This window comes from Odontesthes bonariensis, chromosome 17 (genome assembly GCF_027942865.1).
Source record: "Odontesthes bonariensis isolate fOdoBon6 chromosome 17, fOdoBon6.hap1, whole genome shotgun sequence".
Taxonomy (NCBI): Eukaryota; Metazoa; Chordata; class Actinopteri; order Atheriniformes; family Atherinopsidae; genus Odontesthes; species Odontesthes bonariensis.
In genome coordinates, this window is record NC_134522.1 from 18,860,434 (window position 1) to 18,880,444 (window position 20,011).

General features: G+C 40.6%; 1 protein-coding gene across 1 annotated transcript in view; it reads left to right on the forward strand.

The window, feature by feature from the left end:
* The first annotated feature begins 4,023 nt into the window (after positions 1-4,023).
* The window catches only part of aqr (aquarius intron-binding spliceosomal factor), a 44,748-nt gene continuing 28,760 nt past the window's right edge, over positions 4,024-20,011 (forward strand). The window contains exons 1-19 of the mRNA XM_075447670.1: positions 4,024-4,117; positions 4,558-4,647; positions 4,982-5,038; positions 5,662-5,702; positions 5,804-5,839; positions 5,973-6,093; positions 6,206-6,346; positions 7,137-7,205; positions 7,354-7,454; positions 7,573-7,649; positions 8,437-8,501; positions 10,329-10,445; positions 10,546-10,659; positions 10,944-11,047; positions 13,719-13,821; positions 16,442-16,562; positions 16,726-16,867; positions 17,281-17,459; positions 18,022-18,189. Coding sequence (XP_075303785.1) covers positions 4,564-4,647; positions 4,982-5,038; positions 5,662-5,702; positions 5,804-5,839; positions 5,973-6,093; positions 6,206-6,346; positions 7,137-7,205; positions 7,354-7,454; positions 7,573-7,649; positions 8,437-8,501; positions 10,329-10,445; positions 10,546-10,659; positions 10,944-11,047; positions 13,719-13,821; positions 16,442-16,562; positions 16,726-16,867; positions 17,281-17,459; positions 18,022-18,189 — 1,840 coding nt within the window. The 5' untranslated portion in view covers positions 4,024-4,117; positions 4,558-4,563. The remainder of the gene's footprint in view (positions 4,118-4,557; positions 4,648-4,981; positions 5,039-5,661; positions 5,703-5,803; positions 5,840-5,972; positions 6,094-6,205; positions 6,347-7,136; positions 7,206-7,353; positions 7,455-7,572; positions 7,650-8,436; positions 8,502-10,328; positions 10,446-10,545; positions 10,660-10,943; positions 11,048-13,718; positions 13,822-16,441; positions 16,563-16,725; positions 16,868-17,280; positions 17,460-18,021; positions 18,190-20,011) is intronic.

The window sequence follows — 20,011 nt, forward strand, 5'->3', positions numbered from 1 at the left end:
TATACGTTCCGTTCAAATCATGTTGAAGAGAAATGGCGGAGTCGTTGTCTATTAACTTTACAGAAGTGTATTTAGCAACGTACAATGAGGACATCATTTGACTCTGCACCGCTCAGCTGGGATGCTAAATGCATTGCAGACTGTGATTAGTGTTGCAAATAGAGTCCTATGTCATAACATCATTTATAAAGTACCATGAGCCTCATAGCTGATACAAATTCACACTATATTGCCAAAAGTATTCGCTCACCTGCCTTTACACGCATATGAACTTAAGTGACATCCCGTTGTTAATCCATAGGGTTTAATATGAAGTCGGGCCACCCTTTGCAGTGATACCTGCTTCAACTCTTCTGGGCAAGCTTTCCACAAGCTAGGAGTGTGTTTATGTGAGCAGTCGCTGCTCTAATTCATCCCAAAGGTGTTCTATCGGGTTGAGGTCAGGACTCTGTGCAGGCAAGTCAAGTTCCTCCACACCAAACTCGCTCACCCACGTCTTTATGGACCTTCTTTTGTGCACCGGTACGCAGTCATGTTGGAACAGGAAGGGGCCATCCCCAAACTGTTTCCACAAAGTTGGGAGCATGAAATTGTCCAAAATCTCTTGGTATGCTGAAGCATTCAGAGTTCCTTTCACTGAAACTAAGGGCCCAAGCCCAGCTCCTGAAAAACAAGCCCACACCATAATCCCCACTTGGCACAATGCTATCAGAAAAGTACCGTTCTCCTGGCAACCACCAAACCCAGACTCATCCAGAGAACGCGTCTCCACTGCTCTGGAGTCCAGTGGCGGCGTGCTTTACACCACTGCATCCGACGCTTTGCATTGCACTTGGTAATGTATGGCTTGGATGCAGCAGCTCGGCCAGTTAAACCCATTCCATGAAGCTCTCTACACTGTTCTCGAGCTAATCTGAAGGCCACACAAAGTTTGGAGATCTGTAGCGATTGACTCTGCAGAAAGTTGCCGACCTCTGCGCACTATGCGCCTCAGCATCCTCTGACCTCATTCTGTCATTTTACGTGGCCTACCACTTTGTGGCTGACTTTCTGTCGTTCCCAATCTTTTCCACTTTGTTATAATACCACTGACAGTTGACTGTGGAATATTTAGTACTGAGGAAATTTCACAACTGGACTTGTTGCACAGGTGGCATCCTATCACGGTACCACGCTGGAATTCCCTGAGCACCTGAGAGCGACCCATTCTTTCACAAATTTTTGTAGAAGCAGTCTGCATGCCTAGGTGCTTGAATTTATACACATGTGGCCATGGAAGTGATTGGAACACCTAAATTCAGTTATTTGCATGGGTGAGTGAATACTTTTGGCTTTATAGTGTATGTACTGTATGTGTAATATATGTTGATATTAGCTGATTTTAATATCGGCTGGACTCTTTTAGTTTACTCAAATCAAATCAAATTTATTTGTATAGCACATTTCATGTACAAACAGTTCAAAGTGCTTTACATAAAATAAAAGCATTGCAGCGGGGAGTGTAAGAAGCATTAAAAATACATAAAAGAATATAAAGATAAACAAATAAAATAATTTAAATAAATTTAAAAACAAGCAACAGTCTAGATAAGTTAAAATATATTGTGCAGATTTCATGCATAGACAAATGAGAAAAGAAATGTTTTTAACCTGGATTTAAAAATGTCTACATTTGGTGAAAGTTTAATCTCCACTGGCAGTTTGTTCCACTTGTTGGCAGCATAACAGCTAAATGCTGCTTCTCCATGTTTAGTCTGGACTCTGGACTGGACCAGCTGGCCTGAGTCCTTGGATCTAAGAGCTCTGCTGGGTTTATATTCTCTGAACATATCACAGATGTATTTTGGGCCTAAACCATTCTGGGATTTGTAAACCATCAGCAGGCTGTGTAATTACTGTGTAATTATCATGACCAAAAACGTATTAATACAAAATCATTGTGATATCTACAAAAATAAATGACCCCAAATGTATCCCTGCAGATGGTCAAACTGCAATAGTTAACATTATGAGCATGTATGATACATATAGCTAAGCAAAGTTACGGCGTGATGGTGCTTAACTTTTCTGTGACAGACCGTGGATTAGGGTTAGATAGAGAGATAAACAAAACTTTTGTATTGCCTCTTTTAGAAAAAACAAACTCTCATTTTTTTCATTTATATTTGATAACTATAATATCAATATGTGAGTTGTTTACTGGATATAATCATATTAACCCTATATTTGGCATAGCCTCCATTTCAGCCATCTAAAAAAATAAATAAATAAAGGTTTGATGTCAGCTGTCCTCACTTCTGTAAGTCTGCCACGGATAGGAACAGATGATCTTCATTTTCCACCGTATATAGTGACAGATGCGCTCTTGTCTCACCAGGGTGACATCAAAGCGTAATCATCGGTGACAAAGCTCACAAGCTGCACTCATTTTTTTTTTTAAATACTGAAGTAAACAGATGAAGTTGAAGATCTCAATCTGCATCATCGTCCTATATGTTAAAAAAAAAATTATATTTCCATAAACGTCAGCGACAGTGTATGTTTCGTACCAGCATAACCAGAATAACCTAGTTGTTAACCTGTGTGCTGTAAGTCAATTTTCCTTGCTTTGCCTTACAGGATATTGTTTTAACTAACTAACAACCAAAGTATAATAAACAAGCTGTGACCGACACTTTGGCTCCAGCTTCTTCTGAGATAGATATTCAGACAAAAAATATGCCTCATCAAAATGATAGTGTATTGACTCAGAGAAGTATCTCAAATATGGGTCCAGTGCCTCAGGAATTAACTTGTCATTATCAACTAAAGCAATATGTGAGGGTGTTAGGGTCACACCTGAGATTGTTAGGGTCACAAGAATTGATTTCCTATAATATCCTATAATAGCTATAATATAATATTTTTCAAATACCATTGTCCCAAATGATTAAAAACCTTCTGTTCACCATCCAATTAATGGCATTTTCTCATTCATACAGGGCAGAAAGGTACCCTTGCAGGTGTGTGATCTGCAGCAGGTTGTTTCAGATGAAAATTTAAACTGACATCTCTACGTTCATTAGAGCCCAATACAGATAGAAGGTCACACTCCTGTGCAAAGCAATAATTGTGAAGTCATAAAAGACATATCTGAACCTGGTAATGCAAACCACGTTGCCGTGAACATCACCGGTATAGAAGAAATGGGAGTGGCTCTCTTCTTCTTTAGAGGGCAGGCATAGTTACTTTAGCAGAACAGCAGGGGGAGACTTGTTATATCTCCAGCAAGCAGCAGAGAGCAGCAATGTGCTCAAATTTTCCCTTGAGAGACACATAATGACTGACATGGGACAAAAACAATTTAGCTGTATCATTTGTGAAAATACCTCTAAACCTGACCCAGTCAGCTAGAAGACCCCAGATGTGTCAAACTTGAAGAGATATAATGCAAGAGACCTGCAGCTCTAATTGCTGCAAAAGAAGGCTATACAAAGTATTAACTTCATGATGAAGAGAGTGGTGAAAACATATGCACACATGTTGTTTTCTTCTTCTTTCTTTTTTTTCAACACCATCACCACCACTTTTTTTGTAAAAATCAATTACAAAAAATCCGTAAACACATCTATTTAAATTACAGGTTACAATGCTACAAAATCGGGGAAGATAACAAGGGGGTGAACACTTTTGCAAGGCATATGTCATGAATTTGTGTGTGATGTTTGTTTTAGATATAATGTGTGATACATTTTTATTTATCAAATTCAATTTAATAACATTAATTTTTATTAACTTTTTATCATTTTCTCGTTACATTGTAAACATTATATGGACATTTCCATGAACATTATTGTTTTGTTTTACTTCACTTGTCAATTTATTGTCACAAATAATCCCCCCCCCCCCCCTAATTTCCCAACATTTAGTGTCCTAAAAAAATAAAACATTTAATTTTTCCACTCACGCTTATTCATTACCTAAAACGTAGCGGAACGGAAGACATGGCTTTGTACACTGGGACGGTTATACTGACGTACCCATTCAGGAAGTTAGTCGTGTTCAGCGCGTTTTAGTTGTGTACATGCTTTACCAATCGCCCATCGGCAGTCACACTAATGCTGAATGAATAGTAAAGGTTAGTTGTCTTATTTTGGCTTTTATTAGCATGACGTTATGCCATAGTGGTAACAGCAATGTCACCATCCAAAATAATTTCATACAGCTGTATCTTAGTGATGCTAATTAGCTTAGCCAATCGCACTTCAGAAGCTATCGGTTAATGTTATGCTATCACTGAACGCATCGCAGTATTAAAGATTTGGACAAGCATTGACTTTATTGTTTCTGACTTCACACAATACCACTCTGTTTGTTTCTGTGTTGTTTTCCAAATCTTCTCCTTTTAAATCAGGCTTTTTTTTCACAGTTTCCTGCGTTTTTATAGCTTACTTCAGTAGCTCAGTTCAGATGTGTTTGTTTTAGGTGAACAGGTACAACAGCTTTCCATTGATAGATAATTTCGATTGTTTTTTTTTTTTTTTTTTTTTTTTTGTTGTGTCTTTGTTGCTCTCACAGTTTGAGATGGCCACCACGGAGAAAGAAACCCCAGCCAAAAAGGCTGCAGCGCCTTCGGTATCTCAGATAAACGCAGAATATGTCACGCAGGTAATCTTAGCACTTCATATGTTTTTAATATTACGCTTGTGTGGTGATTGAGGGGCAGGGCCAAATGGAAGGACTTTATCTCTTAAATTAATGATCTGTATTAATGAGAGTAAGTCCGAACATGTCTTTTCTTTGCCCCTCAGGATAGTTCCATGTTTGGTATATCATTAGATTTGATTAAGAGATCAGAACCAGAAACATACTAAAGTTAGCCTACTGTCTTGTATTACATCTAGATTTTACATTCTGACCTGAAACAAATTTGTATTGTAAACATTGATTATAGTTTTTTGTGTTCACAATGACATATACTTTTCTTATTCCTTTTTTTCAGTTGGCTAATAAATATTGGGCTCCTCATGCAAAGAATAAGCTGCCTTTTGACCCAAAGGTAAGGTGACACATGGCTGTGTCTTAGAGATGTATATATTGATTTTGTAGATGGCAAATGCACAATACACATCGGTGAGCTACAACGTGCAGTCAGAAACCACTTACATAATAGCGTGTGGGTTCAGCTAATTCCAGAAAATCAGCTCCTCAGGGCACCTGTTACGTTTTTTTTTCTTGTCTTGAAGCTGCTCTTTTTTTTTGTCCTGTGGGTTACAGAGTGGGAGCTCTTAGGTTCTGACTTTATCCAATGCATGCTTGATTAGATTTGGATCTGGAGAGTTTGGGCTTAATGCCTTGGGTGGACTACTGTGATCCTTGGGCTGATGCTGACCAGTTTTTGAGGTGGGAGGGGGGGTGTTGTTCTGGTTTCGGGCCTATGCTGGAATGGGGGTTTTCTTTGTCTGCATCAGTGTGCAGGTGGAGAGTAAATGTCAAAGAAACATCTCCATAAATGTTGGAACACGGACTACAGTCAGTAGTTGTAAAGTTGTGGCGGACTGAGTAGCAGTCATTGCACTCTGGCTTATAAAGAAACACATCTTTGTTTTTCTTTCTTCCTCTCCCCCCTTTTAACATTTGGCAATTTTGCCTCAATGTCTGATCATTTTTTTTATTCTCCAGGTCATGGAAGATATCTATGAAAAAGAGATCCTCATGTCTAAGTAAGTGGCTATATAGCCTCTTTCACTTAAACGTCTTTTCAAACCAGATTAACACATCTTATCATTGATAACCTTTTTGATAACCTTTTTTTTTTTTTTAGATTCGCCATCAGAAAAATCATGTTGCTTGAATTCAGGTGAGATATTTCACTTCCACCTCTTCACTCTTAATAGTAAGCAGCCACCAAGAAAGGAGACGCACACAAAAAAAGACGACTCTTAGCACCATTTGTAGGAATGACATTCATCTAATATTTTCCTCTCTTTCAGTCAATACCTTGAAAACTATCTTTGGGTGAACTACACGCCCGAGGTGTCCAGCAAAGCCTTTCTCATGTCCATATGTTGCATCGTCAATGAGAAGTTCAGAGAGAATGTTCCAGCTTGGGAGGTAAGAAAAAAAAAAGTTCTTTAAACATCGCTTTCACAGCCGTTCCAGTTGTCAATCAAGGGGGGATTCGCCTCATGCAACGTCATCAACTTTGCTGTTTGGTGTTGAACAGGTGTTTAAGAAGGAGCCCAGCCATTTCCCATTCTTCTTCAAATGTGTGATGGACGCTGTGCTGGCAGGCGAGGAGACCGGCCTCACTCTGAAGGAACAAACCGTGCTGCTGGTCTTCTTGGACCACTGCTTCAACAGTCTGGTGGGTAGTGCGACAATAACATCCAGTGCCTCGACTGACCTATTGGGGAAGCGAGTCTGATTCTGCTAGTGGCAGTGAGCAGTTTATCTTTCGGCAGTAGGGTTTACGTTAACGCGGGTCATTTACTAAGACCAGGCACCATGGGATTATATAAGAAATCGCTTATCACGTCATCATAAAGGTGAAGAGCAGCTTTGTTGATGGAGAGTTTTAAAATAGTTTATTATGTCGTAAAAATCTGACTTCGTAGACTTTTCAGAGGGAGTTGCTTCCAATTAATGAATTATTTCATTGTTAGTATGTTGTATCAATTGCACAAAAATTTGAAATGACCTGGGTCGATAGCAACTTTGTCCAGGTTGCACTGAATGAGGAGTTGGCTTTAATCTCATTGTACTGTGTATAGTGACAATAAAGACTTTTTATTCTATACTAATAAGCAATATGACGATACCTTGCAAAAGATATACTTCAAGTGAAATTAGTGGCAATTATTTGCACTGCCCACTAGATGGCAATAGTAGACAAGGCAGTGGAAGTTGAGGCGGCTCCTCTGTATCCCGTATAGCTGCATCAGACCACTGGGAGATACTGCAGATGTCTCACTTTGAAATCTGCTCTGATAGCCTGCTGCCCTTTGATTTTTATCCCATAAAGGCCTGTAAATATTTTAGTTGCAGACTTTTACGAAGGGCCTCGGTGCAATAAAAATCCATCATGCACAGTGGATTTTGACAACACCCTCACCTGCTCTCTCTCTTTTCTCCCTCTCCATGCGCCTTCCTCCCAGGAGGTCGATTTGATCAGAGAACAGGTGCAGCAGCTCATATCTCTGCCCATGTGGATGTGCCTCCTGCCAGTAAGATGTCAACCTATTACCTTATTTAAGCTTCTGTGATGACACGGTTCTCTAGTCTCGTAGATGAGAACTGTCTCCTTGGTATGACACTGATCCCTAATCAAAGTGACTCCTGGCTGATTTGCTGCTGTTATGTTTTGTTATGCAGTCCAGACTCCAACACGAGCTGAAGAAAGTTCCAAAGCTGCAGAAGTTCTGGAATCTAATCAAGAAGAAATTTGATAAGATGGATGCTGACGCAGTCGCACAGTAATGTCATTTTCTTTGCTGGCATGTTCAGAAGATCTATACAGACTGAGAATTCATGATTTGTGTTTCGTGAGTTTCGGAGGCTCGTTTATACTTACCCTCCTCGTCTCTTTTCCAGGGCCACCAAAGAGAGGACCTTCCTCTCAGCTCTTATTAAAAAGTTTCTCGGAGTTCTCACGTCAATTCCACCATCAGGTAATAAGGCGGGGAAAAAAAAGCTTTTATTTCCCGTAGGAAATACTGCTGGAAGAATAATAACCATGAGATCTTGAGAAATTGATCACTGCCTTCAAATAATAACAATCCTGAGACTTAAATCCCAAATGAGGTCTTTATATGTGCTCTCTACATCTTTCCTTATAGGATTGTTACATTTAGCTCTTTTTTTTTTTTTTTTTTTAAATTTCAGAACTCGCACAGTGCCTTACTTCAGATGGTGCCCATGTTTGAATGCAGTTATTTGTTTTTGAACACGGCTTCAGTTGTACTGCACTCTACTTTATTTCCTGGTCATACAGCTGTTGAAGGAGCATGTAGTCCAGCTGCCATACAGCCGCAGGCACTGGCCACTGTGCTGTAATGCAGGCCGACACACAGGCCCCCCACCTGAATGCTAAAAACAGAACGTGTGTTTAGATAGAATTCAAACCTGACAGACTAGATTACAGTCTAAAACCCAGCAGGATCTGCATCACTCTGATGTTTGCTGCATGCCTCAACTTTTAAGTGCACACACACTCACACGCACACACACACACACAAGCATGCCTAATGAGGGGTGAGGTCCCAGCATGCTGCTGGGCCGGCCATACAACGTCACATAGGGAGACTCAAACACTCAGCATGGCTCGTTGTTCGTGTCCATATGTGTTTCTCTGACATCCTTGGTGAAAACTACACATCCTCCTCTGCACTGTGAAATCCGCTTTGACAACACGCGTTGTTTGATCTTGGGTAAAGTTGTAACTTGCATCTTTCACAGGGCCCGCATCCATGGACAAAGTGCATTACTGCGAGAGATTCATTGAGCTCATGATTGATTTGGAGGTAAGACACAGCCTCCTGCGCCGTAGCCTCATTCACTAAACCTTCCCTGAACTTTCTCTCTGATGACCGGAATCGGCTTTATTTCAGATTCACAGTGAAACACGATGCGCTCATATCCACCGTAATGATGTGCAATATAAGTGTAGGTCTGCAGGGCTTTTTTTTTTTCTTTTTCTTGCTGATAAAGGAAGAGCTCGTTTCCATTTTGTCTTTCACATTTCTAGCTCACTCAGCTCAACAGACAGTGGATGGATGTCCAGTCCCAGCTCCTCTCTGCATGCTTCTGTCACTGCTGTCTGCAAAGCTGTGCACTATTTCAAATGGTCTGATGACTTTTGAAATGTGGTTAAAAAATTTCATTTGCAGGGCCTCTTTTGACATGATGGTTAGGCGTCGAGATCAAAGATCAAATTCTCTTAACTTGTAAAATTGTTGGTCTCTTTATTTATTTATTATTAACCTGCCAGCGGTTTTGAGTTAAAGTGGATCCATAAAGTATATGCTTTACCAGCTGCAGAGTTGGAGCTTTAAACTGTAAATGTGTGGTTTATAAAACCAGTCCAGTTGTCATATTATCTCCCACGTCTTGGCGTTCTGGATACCTGCCTCCGTTTGAGCAACAAAGCTTGTTTTGTTTTTCTGTAGATGAAGCGGTGACATGTGCTCGTTCACAGCGAAAGTATGAGAAAAATCTTGCAAGCATTCGAAGCATTTATGAAGTATCAACACCCCTTTGGCCTATAAATGAATTGAGGAAAACAGAACTGGGCAGAGTGTGTCAGAGAATCAAACTCGGCACTGGGATCGGTGTGAAGATGTGTTGTCACATTAGATTGTTGTTCCTGCTGCCTGGGCAGATCTTCTGTTAGTAGCGAGGAAGCTTAATAGATTTCATCTGGCGGTCTGCTGACAGGCCGGCCTTGCTGTTCCTGGCAACGGCCAGTAGCCGGCCAGCTGACTGTCTCCAGAGACATCTCCTGTCCCTCGGCACTATCCTTTTACAAAGCCTCAGTTGCCCTGAAATCCATACTTCCCTTTCTGATGATGACCTGAAAATGAATGTAGGGGGAAAAAGATCCCCGTTGTCACGCCCGTTATGCTGGCTCTTAGGAGCGTGTAGAGATCAAAGATGTGCTGTTGGATATCGAGCTTCTCACAGTGTTGGGGTGTCACTCTCTGCACCTGTCGTCTCAGTAGAGCAGTTTTAAATAAATGAGATATTTCTTTTGGTTGCGTTTCATGTCATGTCAGAAATGCATTTCATACTCTGTTTGACAGCGTTTTATTTGCTGGGCAGTTTTTCTTTCAGAAGTTATGATGTGATTCCGTGTGCTCCACTCACTCCATCAGTCAGACTGTTTTTTTTTGTTGTTGTAATTCCCACCATAAGAGCTCTGTTATTTATTTATTTTGGAAGGTTTCCTTTCTTCCTGCAACAACATGAAAGTAATTGATGACTATAGAAGTATCTGAGCCATTTTTCTCCTTCATGTCCTCTTCCTATCGTGTTGCCAGTGCGCCTTCTTTTTGCCTCTGTCACACGTGTCAAAACAACCTCGAGAAGATGCAGAACCTGTCGAAAAATGTGGTGCGCTGGTAATCGGGGTCCAGATGCAGATGCTTTTTTTCTTTTACCGCTGTCAGATCATACGATACCTGAGACGGTTTTCCTTCAAGTCTTTATGTTTGTCCTGAATACTCTTCAGTTCTGTTTTCTGAAATGGTACTTTTTCACCCCCTCTGCTTTCTTAATTGTGAAATTCCCCTTTTACATGTTGCTGTAATTTGAGGTTTCCTCAGCTTAAACATGGTGTCCCATGTGTCCAGGCACTGCTGCCCACCAGGCGCTGGTTCAACACGTTGATGGATGACGCTCATTTGGTGGTCAACTGCCACCTTTCTGGCCTCACCAAGCGAGAGCAGGAGGGACACCTTTTCCGCCAGGTACAGCAGCATCCTTGCACGCAGAATCGAGAGAGTTTTTCTCATCAACTTTGATTTTCATGTTTCGAACCCACCCGTGTTGCTTTTCTAATCTTCGTAGCTGCTCGACATGCTGAAGTTCTACGCTGGTTTTGAGATCAATGACCAGACAGGAAATGCCCTCACGCAGAAAGAGATGACCACTTTGCACTATGACAGAATCACCTCACTGCAGGTAAATAATATGCAAAAAAGAGGGACAGACAGACCTGTAGCAAGTGGGATATCCCAGCTAGCTTGTGCTTCCTTCGCTCTTGTTGTTTTTCAGTGGCCGTGTCCAGGATACTTCATAGTTGTGAAAGACCCATAAATCTTAGATAAAAAAAAAAATAAAAAATGTATGTGGTCATATGTTCTCCATTAGTTCTGTTGTATTTTTGCTGTACATTTTATTAGTCGCTTCTCCCGGTGAGCTGAATATAAAATTTTCTTTCTCTGTTCATCTTTTCCGTCTCGCAGAGGGCAGCATTTGCTCATTTCCCGGAGTTACAAGATTTTGCTTTGTCCAATGTGGCAGCGGTGGACACTCGAGATTCCTTGACTAAACTCTTTGGCCATCTCAGGTAAATAAAAAAAAAAAAGGGCAATTCTCAGTTTTTACAGTACAAAGATGTGGTGGAAGGGGCATGCATGACTGGTTGATTACTGCTGACCTCGCTAACAAACAGAGTGTTGTTTTTAGCAAAGAGGACTATTTCTTGCGCATAAATGTTAATCATTTGTTTAAATGGCCTTAACTGTTTTTTTTTTTTTCTTTTCTTTTTCACTTGCAAACCTTAAAACGTTCTCCACTTGTGTCTTTGCGCTAGATGCTAAGGTGGTCCTCATCCCACTAAAACAGTTGAAATACTGGCACACGTGTACTTAACTTGCTGCTGTGTTGCAATCTAGCAGTGCTGCCATTAATGCCTGATTTCCTTGCTAAAAGGCAGCAAGTGAACCCTTGAATGGGCAGCTGGTACCAGCCAGAGAGGCACGCCTCATTAATTTAATCGATTTTCAGTGGCTTGAGAATAAACTCTTTGAACAGCTGTGTTTGTCAGATCATATTAGCTTACCAAAGAGCCAAAAACCACCCTTATGTTGATGAACTGGCTTGTGTGTGTGTGTGTGCGCGTGTGTGTGTGTGTGCTATGCTTATGTGAATGGAAGTAAAAAACATTGATTCACTGTTAATAAGTAAATTCTCCATATGCTGGGACATTTTTAATTTTTAAATCACATATTTGTGTTTTTCGCGTCTTTGTTTTGAGGCGTTTTAACATCTTTAACATCGTTTTTTTTGTGTGTGTGGTGGATGAAAAATGCTTTTGTTGAGTGTAACGAGTGAAACTCAGCTGAATTAGGTAAAGTCTCAGCTGAACTATTTCATATATCTGTAGAAGCTCTGCTCCTTCTCCCAGAATTATTATTATTTATTTTTTTTTAGAATATAGCAGGAAGTGCTTTGTTCCCGGCTCCACAACTGTCCCCACAGCAGCTCGCGGGTAACTCCAAACATGCCAATCAGATTTAACGAGGCATTTTTCATCCAAACGACTCGCACTAATGCCAGTTTATTCCAGCTGTGCTAAGCTCCCAGTCAACCGCCGCTCGGAATATATCCGCTAAGTCCCTCAAACACAAACGCAGCATTATTTTATAGCCCGCTTACACTTATACACAGCCCTACTCTCACATATACACAGACACACACTGACACTTGTCATGTAAAACATGGTAAGTGCATTTCAGGCCAAAAATTGAGATAAAGACTTTGTCAAAGAGAGTTTTATCAGCGAGTTTTCAGAGAGGAACATGTCCACATTGCTGGTCAAACTAGTTTTGTGGATTATATTTTCGCTATGGTTGAATCACTTGGAAAAGATGTCTGTATTTCTGTCTTTTTTTTTTTTTTTATATATTCTTAGTACCTATCCTGGATATATTAGGTACTCGCATTGTAGATTTTAGAAAAGGGAGCATGAAAAATCTATAACGAGGCTAATAACTGTCAGATGAGAAACGGTTGATGTAAATGGCAAAATTTCCACAACCGTCCTCGTTTTATAGAAAAAGAACAAGCATTTGACACTTTTTTTTTTCCGATTTTGAAAAGTGAGTTAATGCACATAAACTAGAATAGAAACATCTGTAAATATTTAACTAGCATAATGAATGATTCATGTCTTCTCCTCCTAAAGGTGGCCAGTGCCGTGTCAGAATAAGTCCCCAAAGAAAGACAACTTTAAGGCATATATAATGTTTTTCTCTCGCATGTGAGCGAACCTTTCAAAAGAAGCACACGCAATCCACGTGCTCTGTTTTGGGATGTCTTTAATGGTTTCCTTCCAACTTGTTTGTCGGTGAAATGGAAACACCACGCGTGCTTAATGAAGCAACAGTTTAGTGGCTCACACAAATCTTCAGGCTATGGAGTAACTTGCTGGGGACCGATTTCCGCTGCGGCCCCATCCTTACCTCATCCTGCCACTGGCTGTCGCCCATGACCTGGTCCAGTCATCTCCTATACTCAGAATGAGTTGTTATTTTGTTGCTAAGGCAAGGTATGTCCGCATGACTCATGCCAGGTCATCCACTGGGCCACCAAAGTACAACATAGGCAGAATTGCCACCTCACTGCTGATGTGCGGCATCATAAGTAGCAGGATGGATGCACGTACATGGTCACAGTTGGTCAGTGCCACGTGTGGCTGTCCAGGCCCGCCACGGTGTGTCCTTCGCTCTGCACCAGACCTCGCGTGTGTCACAGTGTGTCAGCTCGATTTAAACGGCTCTGTATGCAGAGAGCCACGCCTCAGCTTTCCAAGACGGAGATGGGCTTTGATTTTCATAATCCTGTCTCATCAGTGCACCCTCGGCCCTCAGCGCGCACGCTGACTGAGCAGAAGTGCAGCGTCAGAGCAAACAGTGGAATTGCTTACTGCTGCGGCCCTAATAAGCATAAAGAATTTAACAAGGATGTGCATCCTCGCAAACACCATTGTTGCCCGCCCGCCCTCCCCCCCCATCAAAAACTTGATCTACACCATTTTATTGGTTGGCATTTTTATAAAAAAAAAATACTCTGTATTATTCACTCATTAACAAGCTATTTTCTCCATACTACATTTGTTATTATCTACTTTTTGCCATCCCCGCTCCGGATAAGAGTGCCAGCTAAATTTGCCATTTGCAAATGCAAATGTTTTTTCTTGCCGACTAACCACTCGTTGATTTCTTGATTCTCTGCAGTCCAAACATGCTCCACCAGGTGGCCTCATATCTTTGTCTACTGCCGGAGCTTCCTGAAGGGCAAGACACCACCATTGAGAAGGAGGTTCTCCTTGAGTTGCTGGTAAGTGCAACGTTGGCTTTTGGTGTTTTGTCCATGTGAGGATTAGAGCCTTTGATCTTGAACTATGTGATGATTTATCTGTGTTGCTTTTTAATTTGGTCTTTTTTTGTCTGTAAATCAAATATTAAATCACTTTGCCGTGGTATTTTTAATGCCCCAGACCTTTGACTTGATGAAGCAATACATCATGTATTTGATAGCTTTCATACTGGCTATATATATATATATATATATATATATATATATATATGTATATATATATATATATAGAACATTGACTGGTCACTCAGCTCTATTACTCTGGCATAATAGGTTTTGTGTTTCACATTAGTGGGTAATTAATTTAAGCTTGCGACCTTAGCTTGTATACACAGACATATACACGCCCCCTCTTGACCACCTCTCCCTCTTCATTTTGCCTTTTTTCTTTTTCAAATTGGTGCGTTATGCAGGATATCTCTGTTATGGTGGGTGAATTGCAATGATAGCTGATGAAATAAAGAGCGATGTCGTTTTTTTTTTTAAATTGTTTTTCTTGTATCTTTCGACTAAAACTTGAATTAATTGGACTGTTTTCTGGTTGTCCTTCCCTTGCTCACCTAATTACCTTTCAGTAAACCTTTCCATGAGTCTTGTCCTGGTAGTCTGTCATAGTTATTCATAATAACCAATGGGGAACGGGTGTTGATTTGAAATATGAAATATGGGCCATATACAGACCCAAATCCTTTTGGGTTGATCAGCATCTACAGGAAAATGGTGTCCACAGACGTGTTGTACAGGCAAGTCAGTGCGGAGCCCTTAAGCCCTTAAGGACTTGCACAATCATAATGTTCATGATGCAGTGCTATAAGAGACGTTCCAAGTTTCTGCTACATGGTAGCTTCAAAAACATCTTCAGAAAATCAAGAACAAATGAGATGGCAGTAGCCAAGAACAAAAAAAAAAAAAAGAGACATTTTTGACAGACAATATCATTGTAGTGATAGGGGAGATAGAGGCCAGTCAGCGTGTATTCTGTATACTAAATTAAGGATTAGTATACAGAATGTTTATATATATGTATTTACAGAAATGTCCAAAAAGTTGGAAATTTGTTGCTGCAGTGAAGGAGGTTGGGCAGAAAGGCAGTACTGTTGTTACAAATGAATGGTTCAACCCTAAACTGGATGTGGAAAATGAGATTAGCCACATGTCTCACCCTCTGTCTCATTATCAGTCCCCTAATTGATCAGTCCTCTCACATTGTTCTTAAAAGCTCAAGCAAAGGTCACCACAGGCCCGCAGTACCACGATGTAACCAGCAAGAGAAAGTCTTATGTTTGAAGTCTCGGCTTTGCATAGAAATAAGATCATTTTCTAAGTCCAACTCGAGACAGAAAGTGATTGTAGGTCAGCTTTATACACGAGCATTTAGCAGCAAATGTAACTGCTTCACGTTGTGAATAATTCATGTGATCTGTGTTTTTTTTTTTTTTTTTTTTTTTTTTTTTAAAAGTAGAATGCAAACCCTGGCAAAAATTCTGGAGCCTCCACACTTTGAGGACATTCATTCAGCCTTTTCTTTTTTTTTTTTTTGTAAATCAATAAGCAAAACACAGATGTGACATGAATCAATTTTATGCAGCAGCTGAACATTCTGGCTTTGTGAAACATGCCGACAACAATAATAATCTTGTTGTAATTCTTTACTATTCTCAAATAATACTTTAATATACTATACTGTACTCATTTTCTTCTGTTTAGGTGTTGCCTACATCAGCCTTTTCTGTGTATATGTATATATATATAAATCCCATTTCCTTCATCTGTTTGGTCACAAACGTTGGCTGTCATTCTTTTGCCCATTTGCTTTTCACTTGTTTGTTGTGCATTTTCCATTTTCACCGCATATTGCTTTGAGTTTTCCATCCTGACTCCCATCTGATGTCCTCCTTGGATAGCCTCAATATTTCCCTTTTACAGCCTTCCCATTTTGGGAGGATGGAGTCCTGAAAAAGTTCCCAGTGGGTTATAATACGATGCAATCTTTTCACAACTAAAAGTCTTTAGTATGTAAAGAATAATGCAAAAACAGGGCTTGTCATACTAGAATCATGGATTTCTTATTACCAAACCATGTTTGCCAAGCTTTCTTTCTTCATGAAATATGCACAGAAAGGTTGAATACGTAAAGCAACCTTTATTTTGCCTTGTGCATTTCTGTTAAACAACAGCGTCAAAAGTAAATCAGTTACTGTCACGACTGGACAAACAGACCGAGATCCCGTCGCTATGCTTAATAGAATGCTGTTGCTTTTGACTTAAGATGTGAAATTGAATTGAATTGAATTGAATTGAATGTGAGCATATCCTGTAACAATCGCTCCTCATTCTGCCAGACAACACTGAGAACAGTTCTCTTTCATGGTGACCCCAAGGTTCACGTCTTAAGCCTTTTAAGTAGATTCCCCACATCGTAACAGACTGGTTAGTGACCTAATTCTTTTTTCCTTTTTTTTCTTTTCTCCCTGGTTTGTCTTCTAGTAAGAGTAAACACTGAGCCAAGGGGACGGGTATTTTTTTTCATTAACCCACTTTCTCTCTGTACGTGTTCCTCGTGTCACTCATACATGCACAGGTGTCCCGCCACGAGCGCAGAATCTCTCAGATTGAGCAGTTGAACCAGATGCCCCTTTATCCAACAGAGAAGATAATCTGGGATGAAAACATTGTCCCAACTGAGTACTACTCAGGCGAAGGTACGTCGTGAATAAATGCGTGAATCGTGATTGTGTTTGTCGCTGTATAAAAGTATAACCTTTTTCTTGAGCACACATGTCCGTTTCAATGTATATTCAGTGCCTTTCATGGGATTTGCACTGACCCGTGTCTGTTCATTTTTCTGTTTATTCTTCTTGTTAGGTTGCCTCGCCCTTCCAAAGCTCAATCTCCAGTTCCTGACCCTCCACGACTACCTTTTGAGGAACTTTAACCTCTTTCGTCTGGAGTCCACTTACGAGATCAGACAAGACATAGAGGATGTGGTTTGGAGAATGAAACCATGGTGAGAAGTCCTCAGTTTTTTTTTTTATTAGCATTGAAATAATCCTGGTGCATAACATGGACCGATGAATTGTTCCCTCAGCATCAGCAACAGCATCAGCTGTCAGCACCGGTTCTCCTTTTTTCTGCCTTCACACGACGAATAAGGGGTGTAAAGGTAGCTGTATGCAGCACATCGGTAATCTAGTTTTTATAAATGAGGACAGTTTGGGACCGCACATTTGGAAACCCATTTCTTAACATAAAGAGTGCTCCTATTCTGTCACTTTGAGTTGCAATTTGCTTGTTGACCTTGCAAAAGTAAACAAGAAAGCTTTGGTGCCGTGCGCTTTCCTGAAGCCAGCTGACTTCTGATCTTGACAACAGCCCACGGCACTCGCCTTGACTTCTTGTCGTGTCCGTCTCTGCACGCAGGCAGTCGGAGTACGGTGGAGTGGTGTTTGGGGGCTGGGCCAGGATGGCTCAGACCATCACCTCTTTTTCCATAGTCGAGGTTGCCAAGCCCAACATTGGAGAGAGCTGGCCCGCTCGAGTGCGAGCCGACATCACCATTAACCTCAATGTACAAGAACATATCAAGCACGAGTGGGAAGGTAAAAGTCAACCACGATGCATTCTCACCCTGCCTTCACATAAATCCTTCCTGCAGCCTCTATCACTGACCCTCTGAGTCTTATTTCTGTATCTCTGGGATATAGATAAGGGCTTTAGAGATAACAGGAGTTGGACAGCTTTTGAGTCTCTGGGAAGTTAGAAAACATTTTATCATAGTCATAGTCTCAGACTTGCTGTCTGCTTTGTGTAAATGACACAAGTTTTGTTTATTTACCCCAGTTAATGCATTATAATGTGCTAATTGAATAATGTTAAAAAAAAAACATAAATGTTGAGTGTGCATGGATCAAAGAAAGGGATCCATGTATTTTAAAAGAATTCCCTCCATACAATTATTTTCACTCTTTCCAGCCACTATGTTTTTCTAAAATACAATTGAGTCTGTAATTCAGTATGAAGTATTACTTCCTTGTACATGTTTCAATCCCCCATTTTTTTTAATATATTTTTTTCTCCCGCTCTTGTGTCTCATTTTCCCACCGCTCTCTATTCTCATGTCTCTCGCACTCCAACCCTTCTCTCCGTCCTGTCTTCCTCCAGGTCTGCGGAAGCATGACGTTTGCTTTTTGGTCACAGTGCGCCCTATGCTGCTTTACGGCACGCGCTTTGACCGGCGCCAGTCCTTCGTGGATCAGACTGGCCTGGCGTATGTGAGAGGCTGCGAGGTGCAGGGCATGCTGGATGACAAAGGGCGCGTCATCGAGGAAGGTATACTTGTATTTTCCTCTGCCTGCATGATTAACACACACACACCAGTAACACGGGAGGTCAGATTGGTGTTTTCATGGCAGCACTGTTCGACCTGGCCTATTCACTCATAAACTTGAGGTCAACAAAACCACCTGAAACTCCTGCCCTGTCCTTTTATTTATTAGATTTAAATGATGACTTAAATTGTCTTTATTTGCACAAAGTTGTTTCATTAACAGTGGAAGTGCTTGTCCTGCAGAATACAGTATTGTGAGCTCCACTTCCTCTGAAACACATTCTAGTAATCAAGATAAAACAATTGGTTAGTTTTAGATTAATGGCAACAGTTCGGTTGACTTTTGCTTAAAATCCAATTAATGTGCGTCCTACCACTTGCATTTGATCTTGTATAAGTTAGCTTCCATTTTTTGGGGGTGAATTGCTCCCTTGTGCTAGAAGTAAGAACAGGGCCAGTGTCGTCTGCTGGCAGGTGGAGATATGGGTGGTACCAGAGTAGCAGATTCATAGATTCCCATTTACTGAATCAGGAATAAAGATTTAGACTCGTATCCCCAAGCCGTTTAAAGCCCAGAGAGGATTTTCATGGCAAAAATGTAAAATGAGAAATGCGGAGGAGTTTGTAGGGGATTAACAAGTGCTGTAGTAGCACTTTAAGAGAAAGGCTTTTAGCAAAATAATTCCAATGAGCTTAAATACTTCTGATCATGCAATGATGTAAGAATTGTGGCAGGCCTTAAAGAGTCTGGTGTGTGTGTCCACACAGGATAAATATCCTTAGATCATGCTCAAATTTCTAATCTTTTGTGAAAAGTAAGATATTTTCATACTACAACATTGTCCCACTCTCGCTCGCAGACCAAAGCAGCTGCTCTGAGCGCTAGGTTCACCCAAGTTAGCCTGCAAGCATTGTGTCTTTTTCTTCCATCTGGACATGTGTCCATGCGCTAAAGCACCCTTTTCCCTATCTGGTCTCATCTGCTCAGATTAAATATGTAGACGGGAGGGCTTTTTGAATCGACAGAAAACCAGAGAACGTGCTCTGCTAGTGTCAGCTTGGTTAAACTTTTAGCTCTCCAACAGGGATAAGTGGTACTTAAGTTAACTGTGTGGAGGAGTAAGGTCACATAACTCACATGGTATTTGGTGTAAGTACGACTACGCAAAGTGAGAGATGTGTATTTTCAGAAAATAAAAAAAATGACATTCATACTTTGGTAAAAAACCACTCAGCTCAAATGCAGAGTAATTGTATTAAATAGGTTTTGATAGATGTGCACATTTTTGTGTCTGATATGAACAACAATTGTCCCTTAAAGCATTGATTTTTGCATCACTTTTGCATCATTTTTTAATCCAGGTTAAAAACATTTCTTTTCTCATGTGTCTAGGCATGAAATCTGCATGGTATCTTTTAACTTATCTTGACTGTTGCTTGTTTTTAAATTCATTTAAATGATTTTATTTGTTTCTCTTTATATTATTTATTTGATGATCCCCTCACGACCACATAACTGTGCTTGTGAGCACGCACGACAGAAGCAGACAAGATTAGCCCCATTTTCCTGCTCTTTCCCTGCAGCTACACACAGAATTTGTTGATGTCTGTTAAAGCTGCACTTTGTGCACCACATAGGGTCCCTGTGGGAATAGGCCCCAAGCCTGTGGTCGGTCAGTCAAGCATCAACATGTAATCTTTGTTCACAAGGAGCCTGTCTTTTTAACAGAGGAAACCAAGCTTTTAGTAATGCACGTTTGGGCTTTACATCTGAGAGTAACCTTATTTAGAATCACTTTGCTGTCCTAATCTGCATCTTGTTCT